Below are 23,514 nucleotides of genomic sequence, written 5' to 3' on the forward strand. Positions count from 1 at the left end.
GCTGTGCTGAACTTTGCAGTGGGAGGAAGCCTCATCCTTCTCTGAGCAGGCCCATGGTGTTTGTGGGACTGGGCTTCTCATTGGGAAGTGGAGAAAACAGGTAGAATTGACCAGAATGAAAATACTGGAATATTGGAAAGAGCTGACTTTTCCTGCTTCCTGTGCCTTCTCTGGAAAACAAGTTGAAGTGGAATTATCTCACTGTAATATTTATTCTAGGTTTTTGTTTTGTTTGTTTTTTTCCTCTCTTCTACTATTGGCACTGGCCCTGAGTACTACAGGGAAGGGGTGAATAAGCAAATATTTTCTGTGTCTTGTGGCTTTTTTATACTTGTGAATTTAAAACTGCAGACTTTTCCAGGAAGCACTCATTTAGAGTTTGGTGCTTTTTTTCATTCTCTTGTGTTTTTTGTTTCTAGGAAACTACTTTGCAAGTCACTTCTTTATGGGAGGTGAGAAGTTTGACACCCCTCACCCCGAGGGTTACCTTTTTGGTGAGAACATGGACTTAAACTTCCTTGGAAATAGACCAGTTCAGGCAAGTTCCTGTGTCTGTTTTACTCTTTTTGTTTCCTGCCTGTTTTGGAAAATCTTGTGTAGGGTTTGTAGAGGAGAGTGGCACAGACCTGAGCGGTCCTCACTGCTTGGAGAATGTCATTCCAGTCTGTTCACATGCAAACTGAGTTTTCCTGAGAAGCTGAATTCACCTTGGAGGCTTATTTTCAGTCAGGACAGAAGGAATTAGTGGTGGGGGAGGAAGAACAGGGACTCAGGAGCACAGAATTTGGGACTAATTCTGCCTGCCTGCCTGGACAAGTGTAAAACATGCTGCAGAGAAGGCTGGGAAGCAGAGCCTGAACTTCCCAAGGCTCCTGGGCAGGCTGGGTGTTCAACACATGCTGTTTGCTGTGTTTGAGTGGCCTCACTGGGTGTGGGGCAGTGTTAAGACAGACCTTGACATTTTGTGGGTTTTATACCTAGGTGGGCTGCTCAGAAAGTCCCTCCTTCTCTTTTCCTAGCTAGAACATAAGTTTAATTTTGGGCCCAGAGATGTGTATGAGACTGTGAAAAGCTGCTTGCTCAAGTGATTGGCTTGTTCTTGAAAAGTAATAATGTTTTGAGGGAAAGACAGGAATTTTATGCAAAGTGTTATGTTTTGGATTTCTCTTGCATCTCAGAACTGCTTAAAAAGAACCAAAAGGTGACAGAGTAGGAGCCATTTGGAGATGTTTTCTGAGTGCTAGAGAGAAAAGGGAAGAGTTTCTTGCTTTGTTCACTATTTTCCCTAGTTGTTTCTGCAGCTTCCAAACATGGAAATGAGAGCTAGAAATCATGGTTCTAGTTTAATTAATTATTTAATTTAATTACCTGCATGTCTCATCAGAAAAGCTGTGACCATTAATTAATTCATGTTTCTATTGCTTGGTGGCAGTTTGGGATCACCCTGCTTTTACAGGTGAGGGAATTTGAGGCAAGTTGGAATTGGAACAGTTACAAGCACATTCTGCTTTCTGAGTTTCTCCTCAGGCTGTGCCATTGCTCATTTTAGAACCACACTCAGGTCACAGGATGGACAAGGAGGATTCTGGAAAGTCTTTGTTTAACCGGGAAATGCAGTTGGGCAACAGAATTAGGAAGGAGGGACTTGAGCTGGAGCTCTGTGGTTGTGTCAGTGCTGGGCAGGCCTGGGGGTGCTCACCACATCCCCTGTGCCACGTCTGCACACAGGGCCCTCCCTGCAGGGGCTGAGCTGGCAGAGTTAAATTACCTGCATGTCTCAGCCTGGGTTTCCTTGCTGCCATCCCAGCACTGGGTTTCATCATTTCTCCAGAGGGGAGTGGGTGAGAGGCCGTTAACACCGTGGGACATGTGCCAAGTAGGTTTGAGAGAAGGAGGCTGTTGTGGAATACAGTTTGCCTATGTAAAGTTAAAGCCCTTTGGCAGCTCTGATTAATCTTCAAGGAAAAAGAAAAAAACCACTCAAGCACTGAGCAGCAGCACTGCTTTCTGGACATGGGCCCAGTTCTTGCTTTGGAGTAAGTGAGGCTTTGCCTCATTTCTAAGGAAATGTGTTGGTGGTCCCTGGTGCCCAGCAGGCAGGTCTGCAGCTGCACAGGTTGTGATCACCACAATAAGCAGTTTCCTTTGCATTTCTCACTGGAGATCCTGTGTCCACTAAGGAGAATTACCAGTCTGAAGCATTATTGTCCCTATTTAAAGGACAATCTGTGAGAGAAGATTTCTTGACTGTAGAATAGAATGAGGCCCCCTATCCCTGTCTCTTTTCTTTTCCAGAACATTTGCCCCATTGTTTCAGAATAAAAAGAGTTTCCCCCAGTAATCCAGGGTTTCAGCATGCTGATTAGCAGTCAGATCACTGCTTGCATGCTGCAATACACATGAAAGAGCTGCATTTCTTCTGCTCAAGCTGGAGGTGGATTCTTTAGTGGAAATTAAAGCTTGGGAGAGCAAGCCTTTCCTGACTAAGAATTCAGGGTGGAGAGAAAGACCTCGTGAAAATGCCCTTTCTTAAAGTGTGCATTTCCAGTGTGAGCTGTTCCTGGGCCAGGGCAGGATTTTTACCCTAAAACACACTTGATTTATCAGTAAATAAAATTTGCTATTGCTGTTCCTTGTGGCTGCTGTACTGAGTACCCTGAAAGCTATGTGCTTCTTGATTTGGGTAAATTGCATGCTAAGTAACATGCTGCTACCTTTTATAGTGTAATAACAGAAGAATGATTTGCCTTTTTGTTGCAGTTTCCCTATATAACTCCAGCTCCACATGAGCCAGTGAAGACACTGAGGAGTTTGGTGAACATCCGCAAGGATTCTCTCCGACTTGTAAGGTACTGCCATTACCTGAACCTTTCATTTTACTCGACCCAGGGATCTGTCAGCCACAGCCAACCTGTATTGGTAAGCTTTTGGAGAATGGCTGATATCCAGATCCTTGGTGCTGGATATGTCCAGAGGTTTCTGTGTTCCCTTTTGAGCTTTCAGGTGGTTTGTATGCTCCTTATCCAAACAATCTGTGTTTCCAAACAGGACCAGTGATGTGTCTGTTTCTGCAGGACAGGCTGGAGTGGTAAACAAAACCATGAAATCATTAGCACGAGCGGAAGATGTTAGTCAGGTCAATAAACTTTACAGACAGATTCCTTCCTGCATTCCTGTGCAAGGAGAAGCCAGAAGGGAGCTGATTCTGGTTCGAGTCACGGGCCAGGAAGGCTGATGGGTCTTGAGTGAAACTTCCTCAGGTTTCTCCTGCTGCCAGGATAAAGTTTGTTCCTAGTGTTATGGATTTGTTTAGATGGCTTGTGTCCCATTCATGGGGGAAGGACAATCATGGGGTTGGTAGCTCTCACTGCTCCTCGCTGAGATCTGAACCAGCAGAGCTGGATTAAAGCACTGGCTCACACTCAGACCTGCAGCTGTCCCCTTTCCAACAGATGGCTGAGGTACAGGGCCCAGCATTCAGTGCTTTGTTTGGGTCTGAGCACTGGGCAGATGTCCAGGCAGAGCCTTTCCCAACCATCCTGGCTGGAGTCACTCTGGATTCTGTGTCTGGGGCTGGAGCGCTGGCAGGGCTCCAGCTGCAGCTCCCAGCCAAGGTGGCTCTGAGAGCGTGGTGTAACATGAGCACTTGGGGGCATAACCAAAAACCCTCAGGTTGTTTTTATGTGAAAACAGATGTGGGTTTTTTTGTTTGTTTTGTTTTGTTTTAAATGAGCAAAACCTGTGGTTTCAAAGCTGATTGAGCTTCCAAATAAGTGACCATTGGTAAACTGCTCTGAAAGCTCTTTGGTTTTTCAGCATAAGGCTGAAGTACTTCTCTAGGAAAAAAGAGAAGGAACATAAGCCAAATGGGAAGTGGCTTTTTCCCTGGGAGAGGCCTGGCTGTGAATGGAGCAGTTGGTGTGGTTTAGTACATATAGTTCTGTCATTCTGCTTTCTGTGGTCACACGTCCCATTTCCCAGAGTTGCAGCTCTGGACTATTTGGAATGCTATTTGGAATGTAGTGTCCATGCACGTTGACAGTATGTAGGTTTTCATCCCTCTAATTCCTGGTACTAGCAGTTCCTTTTCTGCCTCATGAGCTCTCACAGGCTCTTGTGCTGCTGCTGTGTCAGTGCTGACGACAACACTGCCAACATGACTCTATTGAATTTTGCACTGATGTAGACCCAAAATGAGGTTTTAATTGGCAGTCCCCAAGGGTACATTCTGTCTTGTGCTCTTCTGCTCTTCTGGCCCGGAGGCTTTGTCTTCCTCCCTCTGTGCACGTAAAGGACACTTTGTGCCCTCTCCAGCTTGGCTTATTCACAGCCAGTGGTTGAGGTTTGCATGTTCTTTCCAGAGCTGGTCAATTTACCACATCCTCCAGCAAATACAGTGTTACTGAGCCAAGTGTCCAGGTGTAAAGTTCTAAGTGTATGTTCTGATGGTAATATCCCCATAAGCTTTTTCATAGAATCCCAGACTGGTTTGGGTTGGAAGGGACCTTCAAGACCATCTTGTTCCACCTACTGTCCCATGGGCAGAGACACCTTCCACTACCCCAGGCTGCTCCAAGCCCTGTCCAACCTGACCTTGGACACTTCAGGGATCCAGGGGCAGCCACAGCTTCTCTGGGCACCCTGTGCCTCACCACCCTCCCAGGGAAGAATTTATTCCCAATATCCCATCCAATCCTGCCCTCTGGCATGAGAAGCCATTGCCCCTTGTCCTGTTACTCTAGGCCCCTGTTGAAAGTCCCTCTGCATCTCTCCTGGAGCCCCTTTAGGTGCTGGAAGGGCTCTGAGTTCTCCCTGGAACCTTCTCTTCTCCAGACTGAATGACACCAACTCTCCAGCTTGTCCTCACAGGAGAGGTGCCATGGAGGAATATAGGGAAATGTCCACTCTGGCCTTCTTGCCCAGCTCTGACCAGACAAAATTCTGAGCTTTGCCACATTCTGAATTTTTACATGATAAGCAATAAACCTGTGGATATTGGTGTTGGAGTTCTGAGTCTTCAGTATCACGTATGCGTGTTTGGTCTCTGGCAGGAGGAGACTGTGAGCCTCAGAGCAGGGTGGCAGGAATTTTGCTGTTAACCACTAACAGAGAAAGACTTCCTTCTGTTTTTCTTGTGCCCCACATTTGGCCTTGGATTGGAAGCTTTGTTTTGGAGCTCCAGTACCTGTTGTGCTGGCACTGGCTGTTCCTTCTCCTGAAAGCACTTCCACCTGCAGGAGTAAGACCAGCTCAGGAGACAATGTCTGTTGTTGCACCAAGGGGCAGCTTCTCTGCTTCAGTTCCAGAGCTTTGGATGGCATCATGCAACAAAAGCACTGAAGGAAGCAGCAGCTGTGGTGGTTTGGGAGTGTGTCTGAAGCATCAGGAGTATCATGGAGAGTAGTCATGGAGTGTTTTGGATAAGAGCCTGGGAGAGGTAGATGGTGGGGGCTGAAGGGAGATGGGTGAGTTGCAGGGAGTGAGAGAAAGGAAATCCCTTCTCTCTGCAGCACAGGGGGCTGACCTTGGTCCGTGGATCTATTCATCCTATGGTGGAGGTGGTGAGGGGCTGGGACTGCCTGCTCTGCAGCCTAGATGGTGTTAAACTGGACAGATCTTTGCAGAAACTCCAAACAGGAGAACCCCTGTGTTTGGTGATGCTCTCCCTTGTGAAAGTCAGTGCTGACAGAGGTGTCACTAATTCTGCTCTCATTTATTGCCTGCTCAAACACTGGTAAATGCGGATATCACAGCATTCAATCAAGGGATACTTAACATTTATTCCTGTATGTCTCCTGTGTTGGTCAGACTTTTGAATCTCCTCAAAGGATGAAAGTGGGTTCAGCTCAACCTAGTTCTATAAAACTGTCATGGCTGATGTTAATTATATTTTTTATCTTTTAATTCTTTAACAGACAATAAAAAGCTCCAGCCTTTCCATTGTTTTATCCAGGAGTGATGTCAGACCAGGTGGCCTCAGCTCCCTTGGTCATCCTGCTTTGCCTTTTGCATCAAAACGTTGGATCAGCTATTTGTTCTCAAAGGTGGTCAGTCTTTTTCCTCTGTACCTGTGATTGTGAAGGCTCTGTGATGCACCTCTGTGCATGACCCAAAGGCACACCCAGCAAAGTCCCTGGTTCCCAAATATGTGCATGCATCTGTGACCACCCCACATGGACACTGTCTCTAGGGCTTGGCTAAATGGGCACTGTAAAATTCAAGTGCAGGTGGAGACAGATGGGCTCTTGGAGCACCTGAACCACCTCCGTGTCTGCCACATCTCCCTCAAAGAAAGAGAAATGCAAAATGTGTGGTTTTTGTCATGTTACTTCCCTGATGTTACATCCCACCATTCCTGCACCTTAAGGTGGCACACAAGCTGTCTCTGCCTGTCAAAGTATGCACCATAGTTGGCTTTGTTTGTTCCTTGGGCCACCTACCATCTGTGCAGTCTTTTCTCACCTGAACTCTTTGCTCTGTGGCAGATCATAGAATCCCAGACTGGTTTGGGTTAGAAGGGACCTCAAAGCTCATCTCCTTCCACCTGACCAGGCTGCTCCAAGCCCTGTCCAACCTGGCCTTGGACACTTCCAGGGATCCAGAAGCAGCCACAGCTGCTCTGGGCACTCTGTGCCAGGGACTCAACACCCTCATTGGGAAGAATTTCTTCCTCATGTCTAATCTAACCCTGCCTTCTGTCAGTGTGAAGCCATTCCCTGCTGTCTTATCACTCCAGGCCCTTGTAAATAGTCTCTCTGCATCTTTCTGTACTGTTCAGGTACTGGAAGGTTGTGAATGATTTTCTGTGCCTCCAGCAGCAAGGATGTTACAGCAGGAGGGCACAGCCTTGCTGTGACTGTCACCTTTTAGGCACTTGTACCTTGCCCTCTGCTCAGTGGTGCCGTTCTAGGCAGGCAAGGCTCAGCCTCCCCTCCCTGCATCCTTCACAAACCTTCCCTCCAGGCACTGCAGTGGCCCCTCAGTGGTTTCCCAGGGCAACAGATCTAGTCTAGCTTTAACCCCTTATCTACCTGGAAGGATGGAAGCACTTTCTGAGTGCTGGCAGAGAGGTGCAGGGTGAGGTTGGGAGCAGGAGGGTGATCTGAGGTGCTTTTTGTGACTTCCCTGAGAAGACAAAGCAGGCAGTGTTTGTGCCAAGGATGTGTTTGTGTGTAAGCTGCCCCAGGCCCAGGTGTCCCCATTGTTACCTGGTACTGTCACAGGTATCCCAGTCTGTGCTGTAGCTCTCACATGTGCTGGGCATCTCTATTTAATACCTACCTGTGCATGAGGTGAGTCTGAAGGAGCCTCTGCCTGCAAGAGGTGCTGGTTCTCCCACCCTGCTGCTTCTGGAAGAAGTGACAAGTCTGTCACAGCCTGGATCCTTCACTGAACCTCAGATCCGTGGAGTGCAGCACAGCAAGAGGTGATTTGTGCTGCTGCTCTCTTGGACACACACAGTGCTTGTGAGTGGATTGTTGCCATTTGTGTTCTTGGGTCAGTCCAGCACAAAATGTTGATGGTTCTTCTGTTCTTGAGACAAATCTGCCCTTCTGCCCAGTGTTTCTTCTTCACAGCCTTCAAGTGCCATGATTTTCACTTTGAATGCAACTAGTTTGTGTGAAATACGAGCTTGCTCTGTACTGTGTATTGTGTCCAGGTTTCTGCAGATGTTAAGACTCCAGTTCTTGGGATTTGTTTTTTTTTTTTAATACTGGCATGTTGGGTGTTTTTAGCTTGATTTCCTGCTCTGACCTAGGTGAACCTCTGGCAAAAGCCTCTCCAGGCCCTTCAGACAGGAATGCGGGTGTGTGCCATTAGTTAGGGGTTACATTAGTACAAGTACATGTGTTGGGTATTTGATTATACTGCTCTTACATTTTATTTTGCACCTTCTGTATTAAATTACTGGAACTGAACATTTCATTCTTGTTCAGTGTGGTGTTAAATAAAATTCAAGCTGGAGCCCTCCTAATTAGGCAGCAGTTGTTATATGTCAGTGAACTTGATAAATAAGGATTCCCTTGACAATTTTACATTGAATTATGGAGGTATGTCTGACCCATTTCTGGGTATTTTTGACAGTACAGTTTATTTATCAGAGCTGTTTAGTGAGAGAAGAGGCTGATACTGTGAAGACAGAGAGGATGCCAAGCTTTTCCTGAATAGTTCAGCTGCGTGGCTGTGACCCAGCCATCATAGCAATTAAGGTATTACTGATAAACAGGTGGGGCTGGAGCTGGGTCACAAGTCAGTGCTGTTACACCTCTCAAAGGCAGGCTTGCTGCCCTCACCATTCCCACACAGTGCCTGAGCTCACAGGGGTGCCTGTGGTCATGGGATTTGAATTCATGGAGAATCTGCTGTTGCCCTGCCAGTGAATCACATCAATTTATCTGTCACTTTGCTCTTTGAGGCAGGGAGAACTTGCTCAGCTCAGGAGGAGAGGACACTGAGGGCAGAACTCAGCAAGGGCTGCAACTCCTCTTGAGGGCAGCTCCAATCTCTGCTCCCTGTGACAGGGACAGGGAATGGCTGGAGCTGGGCCAGGGCAGGGTCAGGCTGGATTTTGGGAAAGGTTCATCGCCAGAGGGTGCTGGCACTGCCCAGGCTCCCCAGGGAATGGGCACAGCACTGAGGCTGCCAGAGCTCCCGGAGTGCTTGGGCAATGCTCAGGCAGAGGGTGGGGCTGTTGGGGGGTCTGTGCAGGGCTAAGGGTGGGACTGGATGATCTCTGGGGGTCCCTTCCCACTCAGGAAATTTCATCATTCTGTAATTTTCTTGTGATGTGTTGTGTTGGCTGCTTGTTCCAAGATCTGCTGGTTTCTCTGGCCACTCCTGGCACTCTGTAAGTGCCCCTGGCCCATGGCCATAGCTCACTGCCCCAGAGCTGGCCTCAGACCTCTTCTTCAATGGGTTTGTGCTTCTTCCTGCAGTAGGGCAAAGGAGTAACCGTGGCAGTGGTGATCACACAGTGGGATCCAGCCATGCAGGAGCCCAAATTAGGCTTTTACATTAATTGAAATAACTTCTAAGCTCATTCTATTGGTTATCATGTGTCTGTTTGCAGTTGGATGTGTTAATTTTTGTTCATACAATAAATGCATGTGAGCTCCCTCACAGCACCAGAGGTTTAGTTGATCATTTGTACATTTAAAGGTATTTGAAGTTCTTATATCTGGATGTTTTCTGAGCTAAATATCATCTTCTGTGTGATAATGGAGGTGCCTTTTGTTGAGCTTCAGGAGTTCTTTGTGTTAGAGAAACCTTGCTTTTTTTGCCTGTCTCTCACCATTTCATTGCAGAGTTAAAAGAATTAGGCTTCAGATTTCTCAAGTCCATGCAGGATTTCTTTAGCCCAAGTACTAAGCCTAATGTGAAGGTTTAAAAGGAAGGAGAATGCTTCTTCTCCTCAGCACTTGACATTCAGGATCTCCCTTTCTTGTCTCATTCTGTGTCCTGGCATTGTAGGGCTGGGTGAGGTCCCTCAACACCATCATTAGTTCACTTCAATAACTTCAGTCACATCTTGGAAGAACCTTCCTCAGGGAAAAGAATGGAAATCTGGGAAGCCCAAGGTGGAAGCCCAGGCTGCATTGTCTGCCTGAACATCAAGGCAGGAGTACTCTTGTCTCTATTTCCAGAGTGATCTTGTTGATATCTCACAAAGATGTGTTCTGATCCTCTGGCATTGCCTTTCAGGTATAAAGATGATGTTGACAGCCCTACTGAGGAGAATGGGAAGCAGAAGGTGCTGTACAGCCTGGAATTCACCTTTGATGCAGATGCCCGTGTTGCCATCACAATCTACTGCCAGGCTACAGAGGAGTTTGTTGGTGGCATGGCCGTGTAAGTCCTGGGCTGGTGGGCACATGGAGGGGCACAGAGCTGGGATAAGGAGCTCTCAAACATCTCTCATTAATCACCCCTGAGGCAGGGCTGCCACACATGGTAGAGTGGAAAATTTCTTTTTTTTTTTTCTGATGACTTTGAATATTACTTTCAATTCCCTCACATAGCCAATATCTTCTCTTGTTCCCTTTTTGGTTTAGGTATAGGGAAACCGTTCTGTGTGCAACAAAAGAGAGGAACTCACAGCTGGATGTTTTGTCAATGAAGTGTTCTGTGAAATCAAAAAACCAACCACCCTTCCCTTCAAATACTGCTTATTTTTTTTCCCCCAGATCACCCAATTCGCTGCCTTTCTGTGTTCCCTGTGACAGGAGCATCGGGGCCACCAAAGTAAAGTTCAGTCTGACATTAACAGAGTGAGTCTGTGGAATTGAGGCCCACCCAAAGCCCATTTTGGGATAAATGCCCAGCTCAGCACTGGCTGTTGGGAGATGGGAGAGGATTTACTTCCTGAAGCCCTGTCTGTGTGTGTTTCCTGCCCTGTACACTTTAATCTTTGGTTAGCTATGGAAAGAATGGCCAAAATGTCATCTGTGGGAACCTTCTCATATCCTGATAGTACATCTCTCCAGAGTTTAAAACCTTTTTATCTAAATCAGCACATTTAAACCATTCCAGTCAACACTGTATCCCCCGAGACTATGAAAACTTTCTATGTTCAGCCAAAGGTGGCTGGAATGTACTCTGCCTGGTGTGAGCTGGGTACATGTGAGCTGCTGCTATGGTATGGTGCACTTCCAATGCCATGGGACAAAGAATTCCTTTGGCTCCAGGGGTAAAGGAAGATTCAGGCTGCAGAAGCTCTTGGCTTCCTCTAGTAGAGGCTTTTGGCTGACCAGAGGCTCCTGGACATAGTGCTGATGGCTTCTGCAGTGATGCTCTGGAGCTGGGGCTAAACTTTGCCTTGGTTGAAGGGACCTGCAGAGGCTTCAGCAGGGAGAAACATCTATGGCAAACCATAACAGGGCTTATTTGTTTCATGCAAAGTATAAACATCCCACTAATGATCAATGAATAATGTATTTTTAGGAATGAGAGTGGCTCAATTCTCCAATCCAGATATGCATTCCTTCAAACTGGAGGATGCCCTGATCCAGAATTTTTGTTTAGGCCCCTTTCCCTTCTTCTATTGAAGCCTATGGCTGCCTTTATTTTGGGGAGGTAATGAATTAGCTTCTTTTTAAAGTGCTTGAAAATTAATCTCTCGACAAACTCTGAATACACTTTCTGTTTAGATCCAGCTTTTCCAGAGCAGAGCTGAATGCAGCTTTAGAAATCCTGATGAAGTTTCCATGTTCTGTCTCTTAGGTCCTTAGGTTTCCTGTGAATTTAGTGCTAGTGAAGGTGTTGGAATGGCAGCCTTGGAGATTGAAGTCCTCTTTCCCTACCACAGGTACAGCGTGGAGAGGTGGCCAGTGTCCCTGGTGCTGCCCTGCAGTGTTCCTTGGGTTTTGAGCTAAGAAGGAAACCATCCATGGGCTGATGGGGAGAACTGAGGGCCTCTATGGCCAGGGTGGATGTATTTACATTGCTAGACTTAAGCCATGGCTTAAATCAGTAAGGCTTGGTTTAAATCATTGATTTATATCTTGTTTTCCCCTGTTGGTTTACCCTGAAAGAGAATTTAATTGTCACTGGTCAGTAGCAATGAAATATCTGCATCTACAGCACAATGTGCTTCATTTCAAACCTTGTGCTGTATTTTTTATGCCACAGTCTGTAAAGAATATCCATATAGTTTAAAATCTATTTTTCAGACTCCCACTTTTGCATTTTATGCCAAAATGGCAATAACCCAAAGCTATTCTAAAAAGAAGCATTTTAATTTATTTTTTTTAGCCCACATCTTGAACCAGGCTGCGTTGGGCTGGAATTGCACCTGAGCGACCCAAGAGCAGCAGTGTTTGTTCTTGTTGGTTAAACTGCTCATGTTGGACTCTTAAGAGACTCTCTTGTCAAGTTGTGCCTTGAAGAATAATTGCTTAATAGAATTGTTTTAGTTACCAAATATAACCAACGGTTTCTGCACAGAGAGTGTTTTCAGTCCTCTGTAACTTACAGTAGGTCTCCTCTTGGCTGGTTGGTGGAGGAAGAAAACACAGGTTTTGGTTCACTTAAGAACACTTTTTTTCTGAAATTTAGTGCCATTCATTGAGCCACTGACTGTCACCAGTGCTGTTAAGTGTCCTTTAAAACTTGTGCAGCAAACATGAGCTACCCAATGGCTTTTAAATTAAATTTGAACAATTCCTAGGTAGAGTTTCTGAACATGAACAGAGCTGCTGACTTCCAAGAATTTTTTTTTTAATGTAAATTATTTTAATCCACCCTGTCCATGGTTCAGTGAGAGAGGGATCTCTGTTAGATGGCAGAGCTGAAGCCTTTGTTCCTGAACCCTCTGCATAAAACCAGGATCAGCAGTGATTTCCCCACTAGTGAAAAATTAGCCAATGGTTCTGTGCTGTCCTGCTGGGGTGGCAGCAGTCCCTGGTGCACTAAACCTTCTAAAAGGTCAAAGCACCCACATTCAGCTCTTTCTTCCACTTGGGGCCTTTCATTTAATAAATCAGCCTTCCATTCTCCATAATACAGGAATGATGAACTGCCTGTGTCTGCTCCGGGCTGCTTGAACAATAAATGTTATGTAAATGTGGGTGCAGGGGCTGCACCAGAAGCCAGGGAACTTTTTGGAAGGCATGATCCTGATTTCATGCAGATGTGTAGGGGGGAAGTCAGATACAAATATAGACTTTATAAGCTGCTTTAATTCAACCCAGGCTATTTTTCCATGTGGAAGTGGCTCCTGAAGCACGTCTTGGGGCCAGTGCAGCTGCCCAAGTAGGCATCTCTGCTTCTCTGGATTTGCTGGCTGCTAGTAAAAACCTTTTGAAGCTCTGATTTCAGCTTTGCAAAGCAATTCTGTAAGGGCAGTGCTGTAATTACTTTGATTTATTCTTTTCAAATTCTAGTGGAAAAAAAAAATCTGGGCTGCATTCTTAGAGCTCTGAGTGGAGCAGTGCATTTCAGTGCACTAACAGGAATGCAGCTTTCCCTGCCTGGCCTGGTGGATTTTCCTTTTCCTCAATCTCTTTTGGTGCTAACAGCTGCATTCATGGAACAAGCATGTGCAAAAGCTGTCCTGTGTATAAATTCAACACTTCTTCTATTGCACTTGGTTGGGATGAAGATGCTCTTTAAGACAAAACACCTTTCTTTTTTTTTTCCACTCTCCTAAATCAATGCTGAATCTTAAAATGGGAGAAACTTTCTGGTCCCCTGAAAAGCAGGAATTTTCTCCCAGCCCTCAGCCTGCAGCATGGCTCTTTAGAAGTGCTAAACAAGTTATTCCTGCTTCCCTGCTGGAACAGCCACTGATCCTGATAGTATCAGCACTCCTGCAAAACTCCTGCCAGCAACGTGGTTGTGGTCATACAGTTTGGGGTGAGAGGAGGGAGGGGAAGGGAAGGGAAGGTGGCTCTCCATGAGCAGTGGCTTTGCTTGTTGTGAAGCCTCTGCTCACCTGAGAGCCACAGCACTGTCTTGGGTCTCGCTTTGGGATTAGCTGGTTTCCATGACCAAGGGGAAGCCTTTCTGCAAGCCAAGGAGCTTCCTCCTGGAGTTATTTGGGCTCCATTTAAAAGCTGGTGGCTTTGTCAGTCCTGTCCTAACCTGTCTCAAAGTAAGTTCAGCAGACTTTCCCAGGTGACTGTGCTGGGAGATACACTCAGCTGCAGTATTTCCTAGCCAAGATCCTGGGAACACTGCTGCCAACAGCTGCCTGCCTCTTGTCCTGAACTGTTGAACTCGCAGAGAGCTGTGTCATTACTTTTGTGGGATTGCAGATGAGCAGCAAGGTCTGGTGAAGGTGATTGTGTTGGTGATTATAAAGGTGTGTTCACCTCTGCAGCCCCATGCCCAGGGGAAGGTACCTTGCACTTTCTGGTGCTAGAGTGTAGATATGTGTAGGAGCCTTTTGGATGAAACAGAAACTAGTTTAAATCTGGAGAGGATTGCTCCTCTCACTTTTGAAATGCCTTTTGCTTGGTTTCTTTGTGGTGAGATCAGTTCTCAGAGGATGAGCTAGTGCATCACCCCAAGGGTAGCAGATCCATCTGTGTCCAAGTCTCTTTAGTGACAAGGAATTAGCACTGACCTGCCTCTGAACAGCTCAAGACCCACCCCTGCTCAGTATCTTCAATTTTATTTTTTTTTCTGGCTGTGTCCATTTTCTCTAGTTTTGGAAATCAGGAGAAGCATGGAGGTGTGTGAGCTGTGCCTCAACTGCTCACTAGTGGTTGCCCACTAGTAATAATGTAATTTCCCTCCAGATAAAGGAGAGGGTACTCTGCATTGCATTTCCATTGTGGGCCTGGCAGCAGCTCATAGAGAATAGTTAAAAGACTCCCAGTTGGAGCCTGCCTTCTCCTGCAATAACTGGTTCCTGTGTTTGTACCTTAGATACCCTTGGTTTGGGAGACAAGTGTGTTTTTGGAGCAGGCTGCAGGGATATTTGTATTCTCTTTTTATGAGTGCAGCCCTGCCTTGTCTGGCAGAATCCTGGATGTGCACACCATTAGCCTGCTCCTGGGAGGGCCCCTGGGACTGTTCCAGCTGTAGGTGTCCTGCTGACTAGCAGGAAGGATTGTGCAGTTCAAACATGACAGCAGTGGTTCTTTCCTCAGGGGAAGAAGTCAAACCAAGCCTGGAGCTGGAAGCACTTAAAAGAGCCAGTTCTGAAGGCATGAGCAATCCAGGCAGATCAGGAACTCATGATAAATATGACGTGAGAGCTTGGAGTCCTGCAGCCCATTCTTATGAAAAAGATCTTCCTTTTTGGACACAAAAGATTCTCTCCCACATCCCAGTGCTGTTGCCAAGTTCTATTTTCTCAATATAAAGAGAAAACAGAATGAAAATAGGTCAGTCTAGCTCTGCAATCCTTGCCCTTTCCGGGGCTGTGCTGTTTGTGTTGCTGATGAGCAAATGGATTTATGAAAAAAACAAACCCCATTTCCTTGTTTGTTTTGCAATGCCCACTACACTCATCCCAAACCTCCTCCCACAGTTTCCTGAACTGATGGGGGACATGACCCTGCAATGATTCCCTGCTCTGCCTGTGTGGAAGTTGGAGGAGTTGGGTCCCAAAATGAAATCCAACGGGTGGCTCAGTACACGGCTGTTTTCATTCAGGCTTGCATAGGAGACACAGGCACTCAGATATCCCTTTTCTTATTTAATAGCCTCTGTCTGTTCATGGCCTTTGAAAGGTGCTCTTGCTGCTTTTGGCTGTGGTGATTAATATGAATTCTTTGTGCAGGGGTTTCTTCTGTGTGAAGAAATCAGGGGCGAGTGCTGGGTTTTGCTAGGAACAAGCCTTTGTGGCTTTGATCCAGGCACACACCAGTCCCCAAGGGAACATTGGAGTGTGCAGAGTTCACAGGCTGGAGAGCCAAATTCTATAGATTGCAGCAAGCAGACAAACCCTCTGTCTGTCTTAAGAGTTGTGGCCTTTGTGCCTCTCTGTGTAGCTGTTGTGTGAGCTTTGAAGCCTGGCTGGAGTTGGGAGCGTGGTGCTCCCAGCAGCTGCAGACAGAGCTCTGCAGGGGCTGGGGGGGAATGTGGGCACTGGGGTTTCAGCTGCACGGGGAGGGGGTTGTCTTTGCCTGGCTTGGAGTGGAAACTCAGTGCTGAAGGAAGTAGGAGGGAAGGAGAAAACTCTCAGAGATTGCAAGTGCAATGCCTTAGCACCTGGGTAACCTCCAGACTCCTTGTGGGAGCCTCTGTGGGGTGGATCTTGTATAATTGTGACTGAGACCCAGGGCCATTGCCTTCCTGTAGTTTGGTAGTGTTTCTATTATCAGCAAAAGCCACTTAGAGTTGAAACATTTGTTCAGCTTCCCTCTTCCCCAAAAGCTGACCTGTGGGATCCTGCCTCAAAATGAAAGGGAAATGAGCAGGTGGGAGAGGAGGAGAGGGTGCTTGGTCCACATCACCTCCTGCCCCCTTTGAACACCAGCAGAGCTTGACTGACTCCTCCCTCATCACCTGTGAGAGAACATGGAGCCTGCCAGGCAGTCACAGCCCGTGGCAGTGGCAGAATTGTTTCCTGAGTACCCTCTGAAGCTCTGCTGGTCCTTGGTTCACTACAGATTGCCCATGAAACAGGTTTAGCTGCTGCTAAAGAAAGAGAACTCTTGTTTTGTCTATAGTCTCTTCAAAGCACAGATTCTCTCAGCCATTTCTAGTCAAAAGTCTTACCTAGAGGCAACATTGCTCCATGCATCCTGCTTTTCCTGAGGAATGGGGTCTGGACAGTGTTCTGTGTAAGTCAGGCAGCCTGGCAAGGATCCTTGTGTGGCACTTCTCAGTCAGGGGTCCCAGTGGGAGCAGGAACAGGAACTGCCCTTGACTGCCCAAGAAGGTGCCAGGCACAGCTGAGTGGGAGCACAGCAGAGGAGAAATCTGTAGGAGCTGGGACTGGTGCCCTGCTGAGAACTTCCCCAGGCACAAACCAGGGATGAGGGAGAGGGGGAAACACCCCAGTGAGCATGTAGCAACAGAAGTTTAATTCTGCTTAGCCAAACTCTAGCATGGCACTTCTGTCTAGGGAGCTGCTTAGGGTCTGCAGGTGCCACAGACTGAGTTTCTCCGTGCAGGCAGTGGGTGCTTCTCAGCTGACAGAGGAAAAGTGAGACTGGGCAATAATTTTAGTTTGTTCCAGTTCTCTCAGAAGTCACTGGGATATAGTTACAGGGCCTCTCATCTGCTGGTTCTCTGATACACAGCTGGCTTTGGAGGGTTTGACACGAGGGAAGGAGGCAGTGCAGAGTGTAGTTTGCTTTTTGTGAGTAAAGGCATGTCACAGAGCTCACAGGAGATGGGCTGCATGAACCCTGAGGTCAGAGCTGGGGCTGCTGCTGCAGCCAGCAGTGGGGTACCTCAGGCTGCTTGTGATTCTCGTGCTGTCAGGGGTACCTGAGCAAACAAACAGGTTTAAAATAGTGTGACTGAGTATTTCTATGTGCTCCTGACCTTATAGGACAGACCCCCCTCACTTCTTCACTGTCCTGAGCTGCCAGTGATCACAAGGTGGTTTTGTCCTCCTCTGGATGGAGGCCTGGCCCAGTGCAGTCTGAGCAACAGGAGCCCAAACATTCAGCTTTCATACTTCCTGCAGAGAGAGGCAGCATGTTGCTTCTCTGCTGTGCTTTATTCTTTGATACATGTTTTTTTTTCTGTAACACATCTGCACAGCTCTATAGAGCTTCCCTGCTGTTGTTTGCTGTGAGCCCCCAGCAGCACAGGCAGGGAATAGATGACTGTGAATACAGCAGATGCCAACCAGAGGGGCAGGGGATGGGTAGAGGCCCCTTAGACCCTGATATGCAGGATATCTGCTTTGAAACAGCTTGTCCAGTTTCCCTCCTCTGTAGCACAGGATGTGTTGTCTTGTGGAGAGAACCTTTGCACCCCATTTCTGTGAGTCAGTCAGGGGCCATCAGACTTGCAGGGAATTCACCAGCCCATTGGCTGCTGGCTGGAAGTGCTCAGAGGTATCTGGGTATTCAGATCCCAGTCTGACATGTTTTGGCAATGGGGGCCAGGCAGTCACAGTCTGAGGCATCAAGCTCACTTGGGGAAGCCTCCTTAATAATTTTGTCCTACTCTTCAGCTCAGAAAATCTGTGTGCCTGGTTTGTTTCTTTTCCCAGGGACGGTGAGAGCAGCGAGTCAATGTGAGTATTATTGTGCCCTGTCCTTGGAAGAGTGTTATTTGTTTTTCTGTTGCAGCCTAGTTTGGGTTTCTGATGCTGTAAATGCAGGTCCTCCAGCATTCCTGGCACTCAGCAGCATCATGTTTACACCCCTTTCCCTCCACTCTCTCTTCTGCACTTTACTTCCAGTAAGTTCCTGACTTGCTGTAACCTTAGATAAGTCACTCTTCCATCTCCTGCTTTCCCAGCTGTGGAGGGGGAATTGTGCCTCTCTGCAGAGCTGGGAAGCTTTGAGAGTACCACAAAAGGAGCTAGATACAGGCTTGCTCTATTCATTGTGCTTGACAACTCAGTAAATAAAACTTCACTCAATTGCTCGCTCTGTAATTCACATATAAAAGACCTGTCACTCTGATCTCCCCCACATCATGCTTGAAATGCAAAGGATGGAGTGAGACCTTCTAGTAAAGCACAATTTCAGCACAGTGCAGAAAGGGCTCTGAGGGTATTGTCATAAATAACTTTATGCCTTGGCAGGAAGAGCAGAGTGCACATGGTGAACCTGCCCTTTGTCACGACCTTCCAGCATTTATTGTGGATCTTGTGACACTTGACCTTCTGGATCCTCAGAGAGTGCAGGAACTGTTGTAGCTTTCCAGAGAAAGGCAGAGGATTTTCTTCTGGGGCTGGAGCCTGTCTTGTTGCTGTGCTGAGGAAGGATGTTGCTGCAGTGTCTCTTGGGCAGGGGATCTCTCACCTCCTCTCCAGTTTGTCAGTGTGCCCTGAGCACACAGTTGGTAATTTGACGAGAAAGGCTTTGGTGGTAAAGGCAGCTTCAGCTGTTCCCACCCTGCTTTGGGGTTCACTGCCTCATCTCCTGTGCCAGAACTGGGAGTGGCTGTGCACATCCAGCTCAAGACATCACCCTCCAGAAAGAGGGAGTGGGCAGGGAAATGTCTCCTTGGGAGGACAGCACCAGGTGGGCTCAGGGTGCAGAAGATGGTGGATGGCAGCTGTGGTCCCATTCCAGATGTTTATCCCAGCCTGGCAGTGCCGGTGTTTCAGTGACAAGCTTTGAGACAGTGGAAGAATTGTGACTCTCCTCTGGGTGGCTGGGGTGGAGGATGGTTGGTGTCTCTCAGGTGGTGTTGGTAGCCCTGCATCAGCCCTGGGGAAGCACAGGAGGGAGTGAGGAGTGGATTGGAAGGCTTAGCAGGATGGTGGAAGCCAAGCAGCTTTTCCCACTGTGGAGCTGTCCCACGGAGGCATGGGAGAGCTTTCACCACCATGCTGGGTTGTCTGTTCCCTGTGTTAGGTCATAGCTCATTCTTCCTGGGTTTCCTGCAGAAGTCAGGACTGTGCTGGGCTTAAAACCAGCTTAAAGCTAGGCCATGGATCTAGGGAGCAGGCCTTTGCCAAGCTGCTGCACCCCCTGTACTCAGCACCCAGGCAGGTCAGTATGGACACGATCAGACCTGCCTGTCTGCGCTGCTTTCTCTTTCCTGTGCTCACCTTCTTGCTTTGACCTTTCCCTCCCCTCTTTGTGTCCCCACTGAATGGCTGCCAGCCCCTGCCAGCCCCTGCCAGCTCTGCCCTTAGAGCTGCCACTTGTGATTCCTGAAAGGCCGACGGGCGGGAGCGAGTGATCAGGGCAGGGAGCAGTCGTTGGTCACAGCGAGTTTTCTTTTCCCCTTCCCTCAGATACAGCACAAAGAATCCCTCTCTGCAGTCTGAGACAGTTCACTACAAGAGAGGGGTAAGCCAGCAATTCTCCCTGCCTTCCTTCAAGATTGATTTCTCAGAGTGGAAGGATGATGAGGTAAGTTTCTTCTCAGTGTCCCCTTCTTTCCACACCCTGTTGTCCCCAGAGCACTGGTCTCTGTTTGGTGCTGTGAAGTTATGGCTGGGGGACACTTTCTCCCAGCTCCTGCAGTGTGTTTTGTGGGTACTGCCCTAGGAGGAGCAGTATGGGAACTTGGCAGGCAGATCAGGCCAACTGGGAGGAAATCCAGAGAAGTGACTTTTGATATCGGTGATCAGCTGATTTAGGAGGGAGGCTGCAGAGATTGCCACTGGAAAACCTCCTTTCCTTGGCCTTCCTCTCCCTGCCAGCCAAAGAGCTCATGGGAACAAATGTCTGTCATGATCTCTGTTTATGTGGGTTTTAGTTGTAAGATTTTGGGGGTTTTTGGGTGGTCCTCTAGAACAGTGGTCTCCAAAGTGAGGTGCAGGCAATAAAATTCATTGGGGTGTGGCAAGGACTTCAGAACTATGTGTATATAACCCAGAGATGATAAGCACACATATCTTGGGAATATGTGCTCAAAACACGTTACTGGTGGGATGAATAGTCAGAATAGTGTGGAGACCACTGCTCTGGAAGAGTTCTGTTCACTTAAAGAGCCACATTCTGCACCATTATTTGTAGCAGTACAGTTGTGAAGGGATATTCTCCTTCTGGGGCAGATTTACACTGGTGCATCAATGCTGAATAAGGGAATGTTTTCCTCTTGTTAATTTAACCCATAACTGCAAACACACCAGGGCTTGATTTTAATTAAGGTTTGTGGCTTTTCTGCATACCAAGATTTGTGGAGTCCTGTTATTTTGGTATCTTTGGTATCTGCAAAATTCCAACATGGACAGTAAGCCACTCATTTCTGAGCTTTAAAACTTTCACCCAAGGGCTTCCCCTACACATGGCATAGGAAAGGAAAGCCTTGGTCTTTCCCCTGCTCTGTGCAGAATTGTGGTAAGAGATTTCAAAGGCAGAGTAGTTGTTCTGTAGCTGTTGCTAATATATTTGTTCATCTCCCAGGAAGTGCACACTGATAATGGTGCTCATTTCCTGACCCAAGCCTATGCAAGTCTATTGTGTATGTGAACCTTGGTAGATAACTCTACCTATTAAAAAAAAAAAGAAGAAAAAAAGGATAAAAAAAAGAAAAAGAAGTAATCTTTCCTGTATTTGAAAGATTGAATAGCTATTGTCCTGAAGTTACAGTTACAACTATAATCAGTCCTGTGCCTTAACAAATGCCGTGGTGGTTACCAAGAGCCTGCAGAGTCTGGTCTCCTGATGTCTTGGCTTCTCTGCCAACAGATGATTTCACAAGTTCAGCCTACAAAAGCCTGGAAGAGCTGCTTTTCAATCCTTTCTGTTGTCTGAGAGAGCTCAGCTCCCTTTCTTCTTAAAGAATTGAGACGCCTAATTTTTACTTTTGTTCCTGTCAGCAAGGTTTTAACTCAAGTACTAAAGTCATATCCCTTTGACAGCTTAAAAGAAAAATGAGTTTCCAGCTCTCTTTGCTTGTTCTGCTGCATCCTCTGTTTCCTCTTTTTTCATTGGTGTTACTGGGAGCTGGAAAAAATGTGGAACAAGCACTGTGATTCCAAAGAGTTTCCCCTCCCATGTCAGCTCTGTGTTACATATTAGTCATTGTCCTAAATCTTCCCAACTGGCCACCAAAATGCAGCACTTCCTTCTGAGACAGCTGGCAGTGTCTTAGCTGTGTGCAATTGACATTTCAGATTTCTTTCCAGCTTTGTTATTGGTGTTGTTCAAAACCCCCAGATTTATTTCATATTTTTGCTTAGTGTAATACTGGAATATGACGTAGATCTTGGCTGGGGAAGAAGGGAGACTGATGTTATGTTGGGTTGTTCTGTGAAAAGCTTTATAAAAGTTTATTTTATTTTCCTCATTTACTGATTTGCTTGGAAATTATAGAATATGGTTTGTGTTGAGTAAGTTGTGTTCAGGGCCCTAAAAATGAATGTGAAATGGTGCCTAAAAGAGCCTTTTGTTGAAGAGCACTGGAATTTCTATGGTAAAGCAACCTCAGTTCTGTGATGTGACTTTCCCTTCAAATGGTTTCTCTTTTGAGGAACTGGAGCAAATCAGGCTGCAGATGATGTTGGGGCTGTGGCAAAGTGATGGAAACCCCAAAGCACTGTCTGAACTGCTGCAGCACCTGGAATTGGGTCTCAGTTTTCATGGAGAAACTGAAAACAGATTACCTGGAGCATCAGGGTGAAATGACATCTTTTTTTCAGTCTTGGCAAGAGATGAGACAAAACCATCCAAGTTGGTAATTAACAAAAACAACAGAAATCCAGTCCCTGAGCCACTTCCTTTCCTGGCTTAGGACAGTGTTTGTAAGGTTGCCTTTTCCTTGTATTTCTAAGATGGCACAGAGCTTTTGATGTGCTTTAATGAAGTGTAGGGCAAAGGGAGAAATTGAGACTGTTTCCCTTGCACTCAAATTTTCACTGTCACCAATTAGAAACTCAAGGACCTGCATTTCATAACATGCCAAGAGATGAAAATCAGTCCTGTGTTTTCTTAAAGTGTTGTGTGAGCTTGAAGTTTTGCAGATTTTCCTCTTATATCTTCAGGAACTTCAAACCAGAGCCAGGGTCTCTTTGTGGTGTTGGGAGCACAATGTGCTGCTGGGCTGAGGCCAATATATCCTGTTATATGGAGGCAAAATTGTGGCACTGGGTATATTTTGAGAAACTTGTCCTACTACCAATCACTCCAAAAGACTTTTAGGATCCATGAATTAATGAGAATCAAATACCATTTGGGATTCCAAGTGAGATCCTTTGCCTTGCTTTGCTGGTGTTTAGTGCCACGTCAGTGTGTGTATGTTGGAGTTGACTCCTTTTTAAAGTTTGTGCCTGGAATTTTAAATCCTCCTGTGTCAATGTAGGATGATCCCCATCTGGGGAATAAGTTGCTCTGACTCCATGATTTCAGAAGGCTGAAGAAAAGCTTTATTAAGCTATACTATACTATATTACACTATATACTATACTATATCAAATTATGCTAAAGAAAAAACCGTGACCCCTTACAGACAGTCACAATACAGCTTTGACCAAATTGGTCACTCAATCTAAGCAACCATCACCAGTGTCCAATTAAGAAATCTTTCTTTGGTAAACAATCTTCATAACACATTGTACATGTGCTAAACAACAGGTGCAGCAAGTGGAGATAAGAATTGTTTTTCTTCTTCTCTGAGTTTTCTCACTGCCTTCCCCAGGAAGAATCCTGGGGAAGTTGTGCTTCTGCTCTCTGAAGAGAGCTGCAGCCACGCTCTTGTTCTGTCGTGTCCTTTTGAGACCAGGAGCTGGGGGTGTGTCAGAAGGGCCCTTCACTGAGCTGACACGATCTCAGTGTTGTCTTCAGGCAGGTCTGCTGTGAATTGTGTAACCTCAGCTCATTTCTTTCCCTCAGCTGAACTTTGACTTGGACCGTGGAGTGTTCCCTGTGGTCATCCGAGCAGTGGTGGATGAAGGGGATGGTAAGAGTTGATGTTCTGTTCCCATGGTCTTCTCCTGGCTCTCTCTGAGCTTATGTGACCCCTTTCAGGACTGGCCTCCTTGGAGAACCTTTCCAGAATAAAAATATTTCAGGAGTTCACCGTAACTTCCCTTTATTAAAAGGGCCAAGCTAACCACATAAAAAACATACGTTTAAAAATAGCCTTCATTGTTTTACAGGAAAAATGGCCTGGTATTTAGTGTTGGAATAGGGTCTAGGAGAGCTCCTGGCTCTGCCACCAGTGCCAGGCACAGAAATTAGAGCAAATGACATCCTTGCTTGTTGGGTTGTGCTTTTGCAGTTTATAGATCAAGGAGGGTGGAGCTGGTCTTTTCTCCCTCTTGGAGGGGTCAGTTGTCTTCCTAAAAACCTGGAAATGGGCAGGAAAAAGGAAATGGCTTTAAAGTACTCAGGTCACTCTTCAGCCAAATGCAGCTTCATTCAGCAGTTTGAAACTATGCTTTTTCTGAGGATGTTGAATGGTTATAATAAAAGAGCATAACCTTTCAGGAGAAATAATTGTTGATTAAATTTTAAAAATAATTAATAACTAATC

At 46.6% G+C, this 23,514-nt stretch overlaps 1 protein-coding gene across 5 annotated transcripts in view; it reads left to right on the forward strand.

The window, feature by feature from the left end:
* MGRN1 (mahogunin ring finger 1) overlaps positions 1-23,514 on the forward strand; it is a 50,417-nt gene that overhangs the window by 7,134 nt on the left and 19,769 nt on the right. For 3 of the 5 annotated variants that reach the window (XM_059861352.1, XM_059861351.1, XM_059861350.1), the window contains exons 2-6: positions 420-538; positions 2,761-2,849; positions 9,703-9,849; positions 19,328-19,445; positions 22,872-22,938. In XM_059861352.1, the coding sequence (XP_059717335.1) occupies positions 420-538; positions 2,761-2,849; positions 9,703-9,849; positions 19,328-19,445; positions 22,872-22,938 (540 nt within the window). Of the gene's footprint in view, positions 1-419; positions 539-2,760; positions 2,850-9,702; positions 9,850-10,184; positions 10,269-19,327; positions 19,446-22,871; positions 22,939-23,514 lie in introns of all 5 variants that reach the window. The other 2 variants (XM_059861349.1, XM_059861348.1) reach the window with 1 other exon arrangement.

The sequence above is a fragment of the Haemorhous mexicanus genome, chromosome 17, assembly GCF_027477595.1.
Source record: "Haemorhous mexicanus isolate bHaeMex1 chromosome 17, bHaeMex1.pri, whole genome shotgun sequence".
In the NCBI taxonomy this organism is placed as follows: Eukaryota; Metazoa; Chordata; class Aves; order Passeriformes; family Fringillidae; genus Haemorhous; species Haemorhous mexicanus.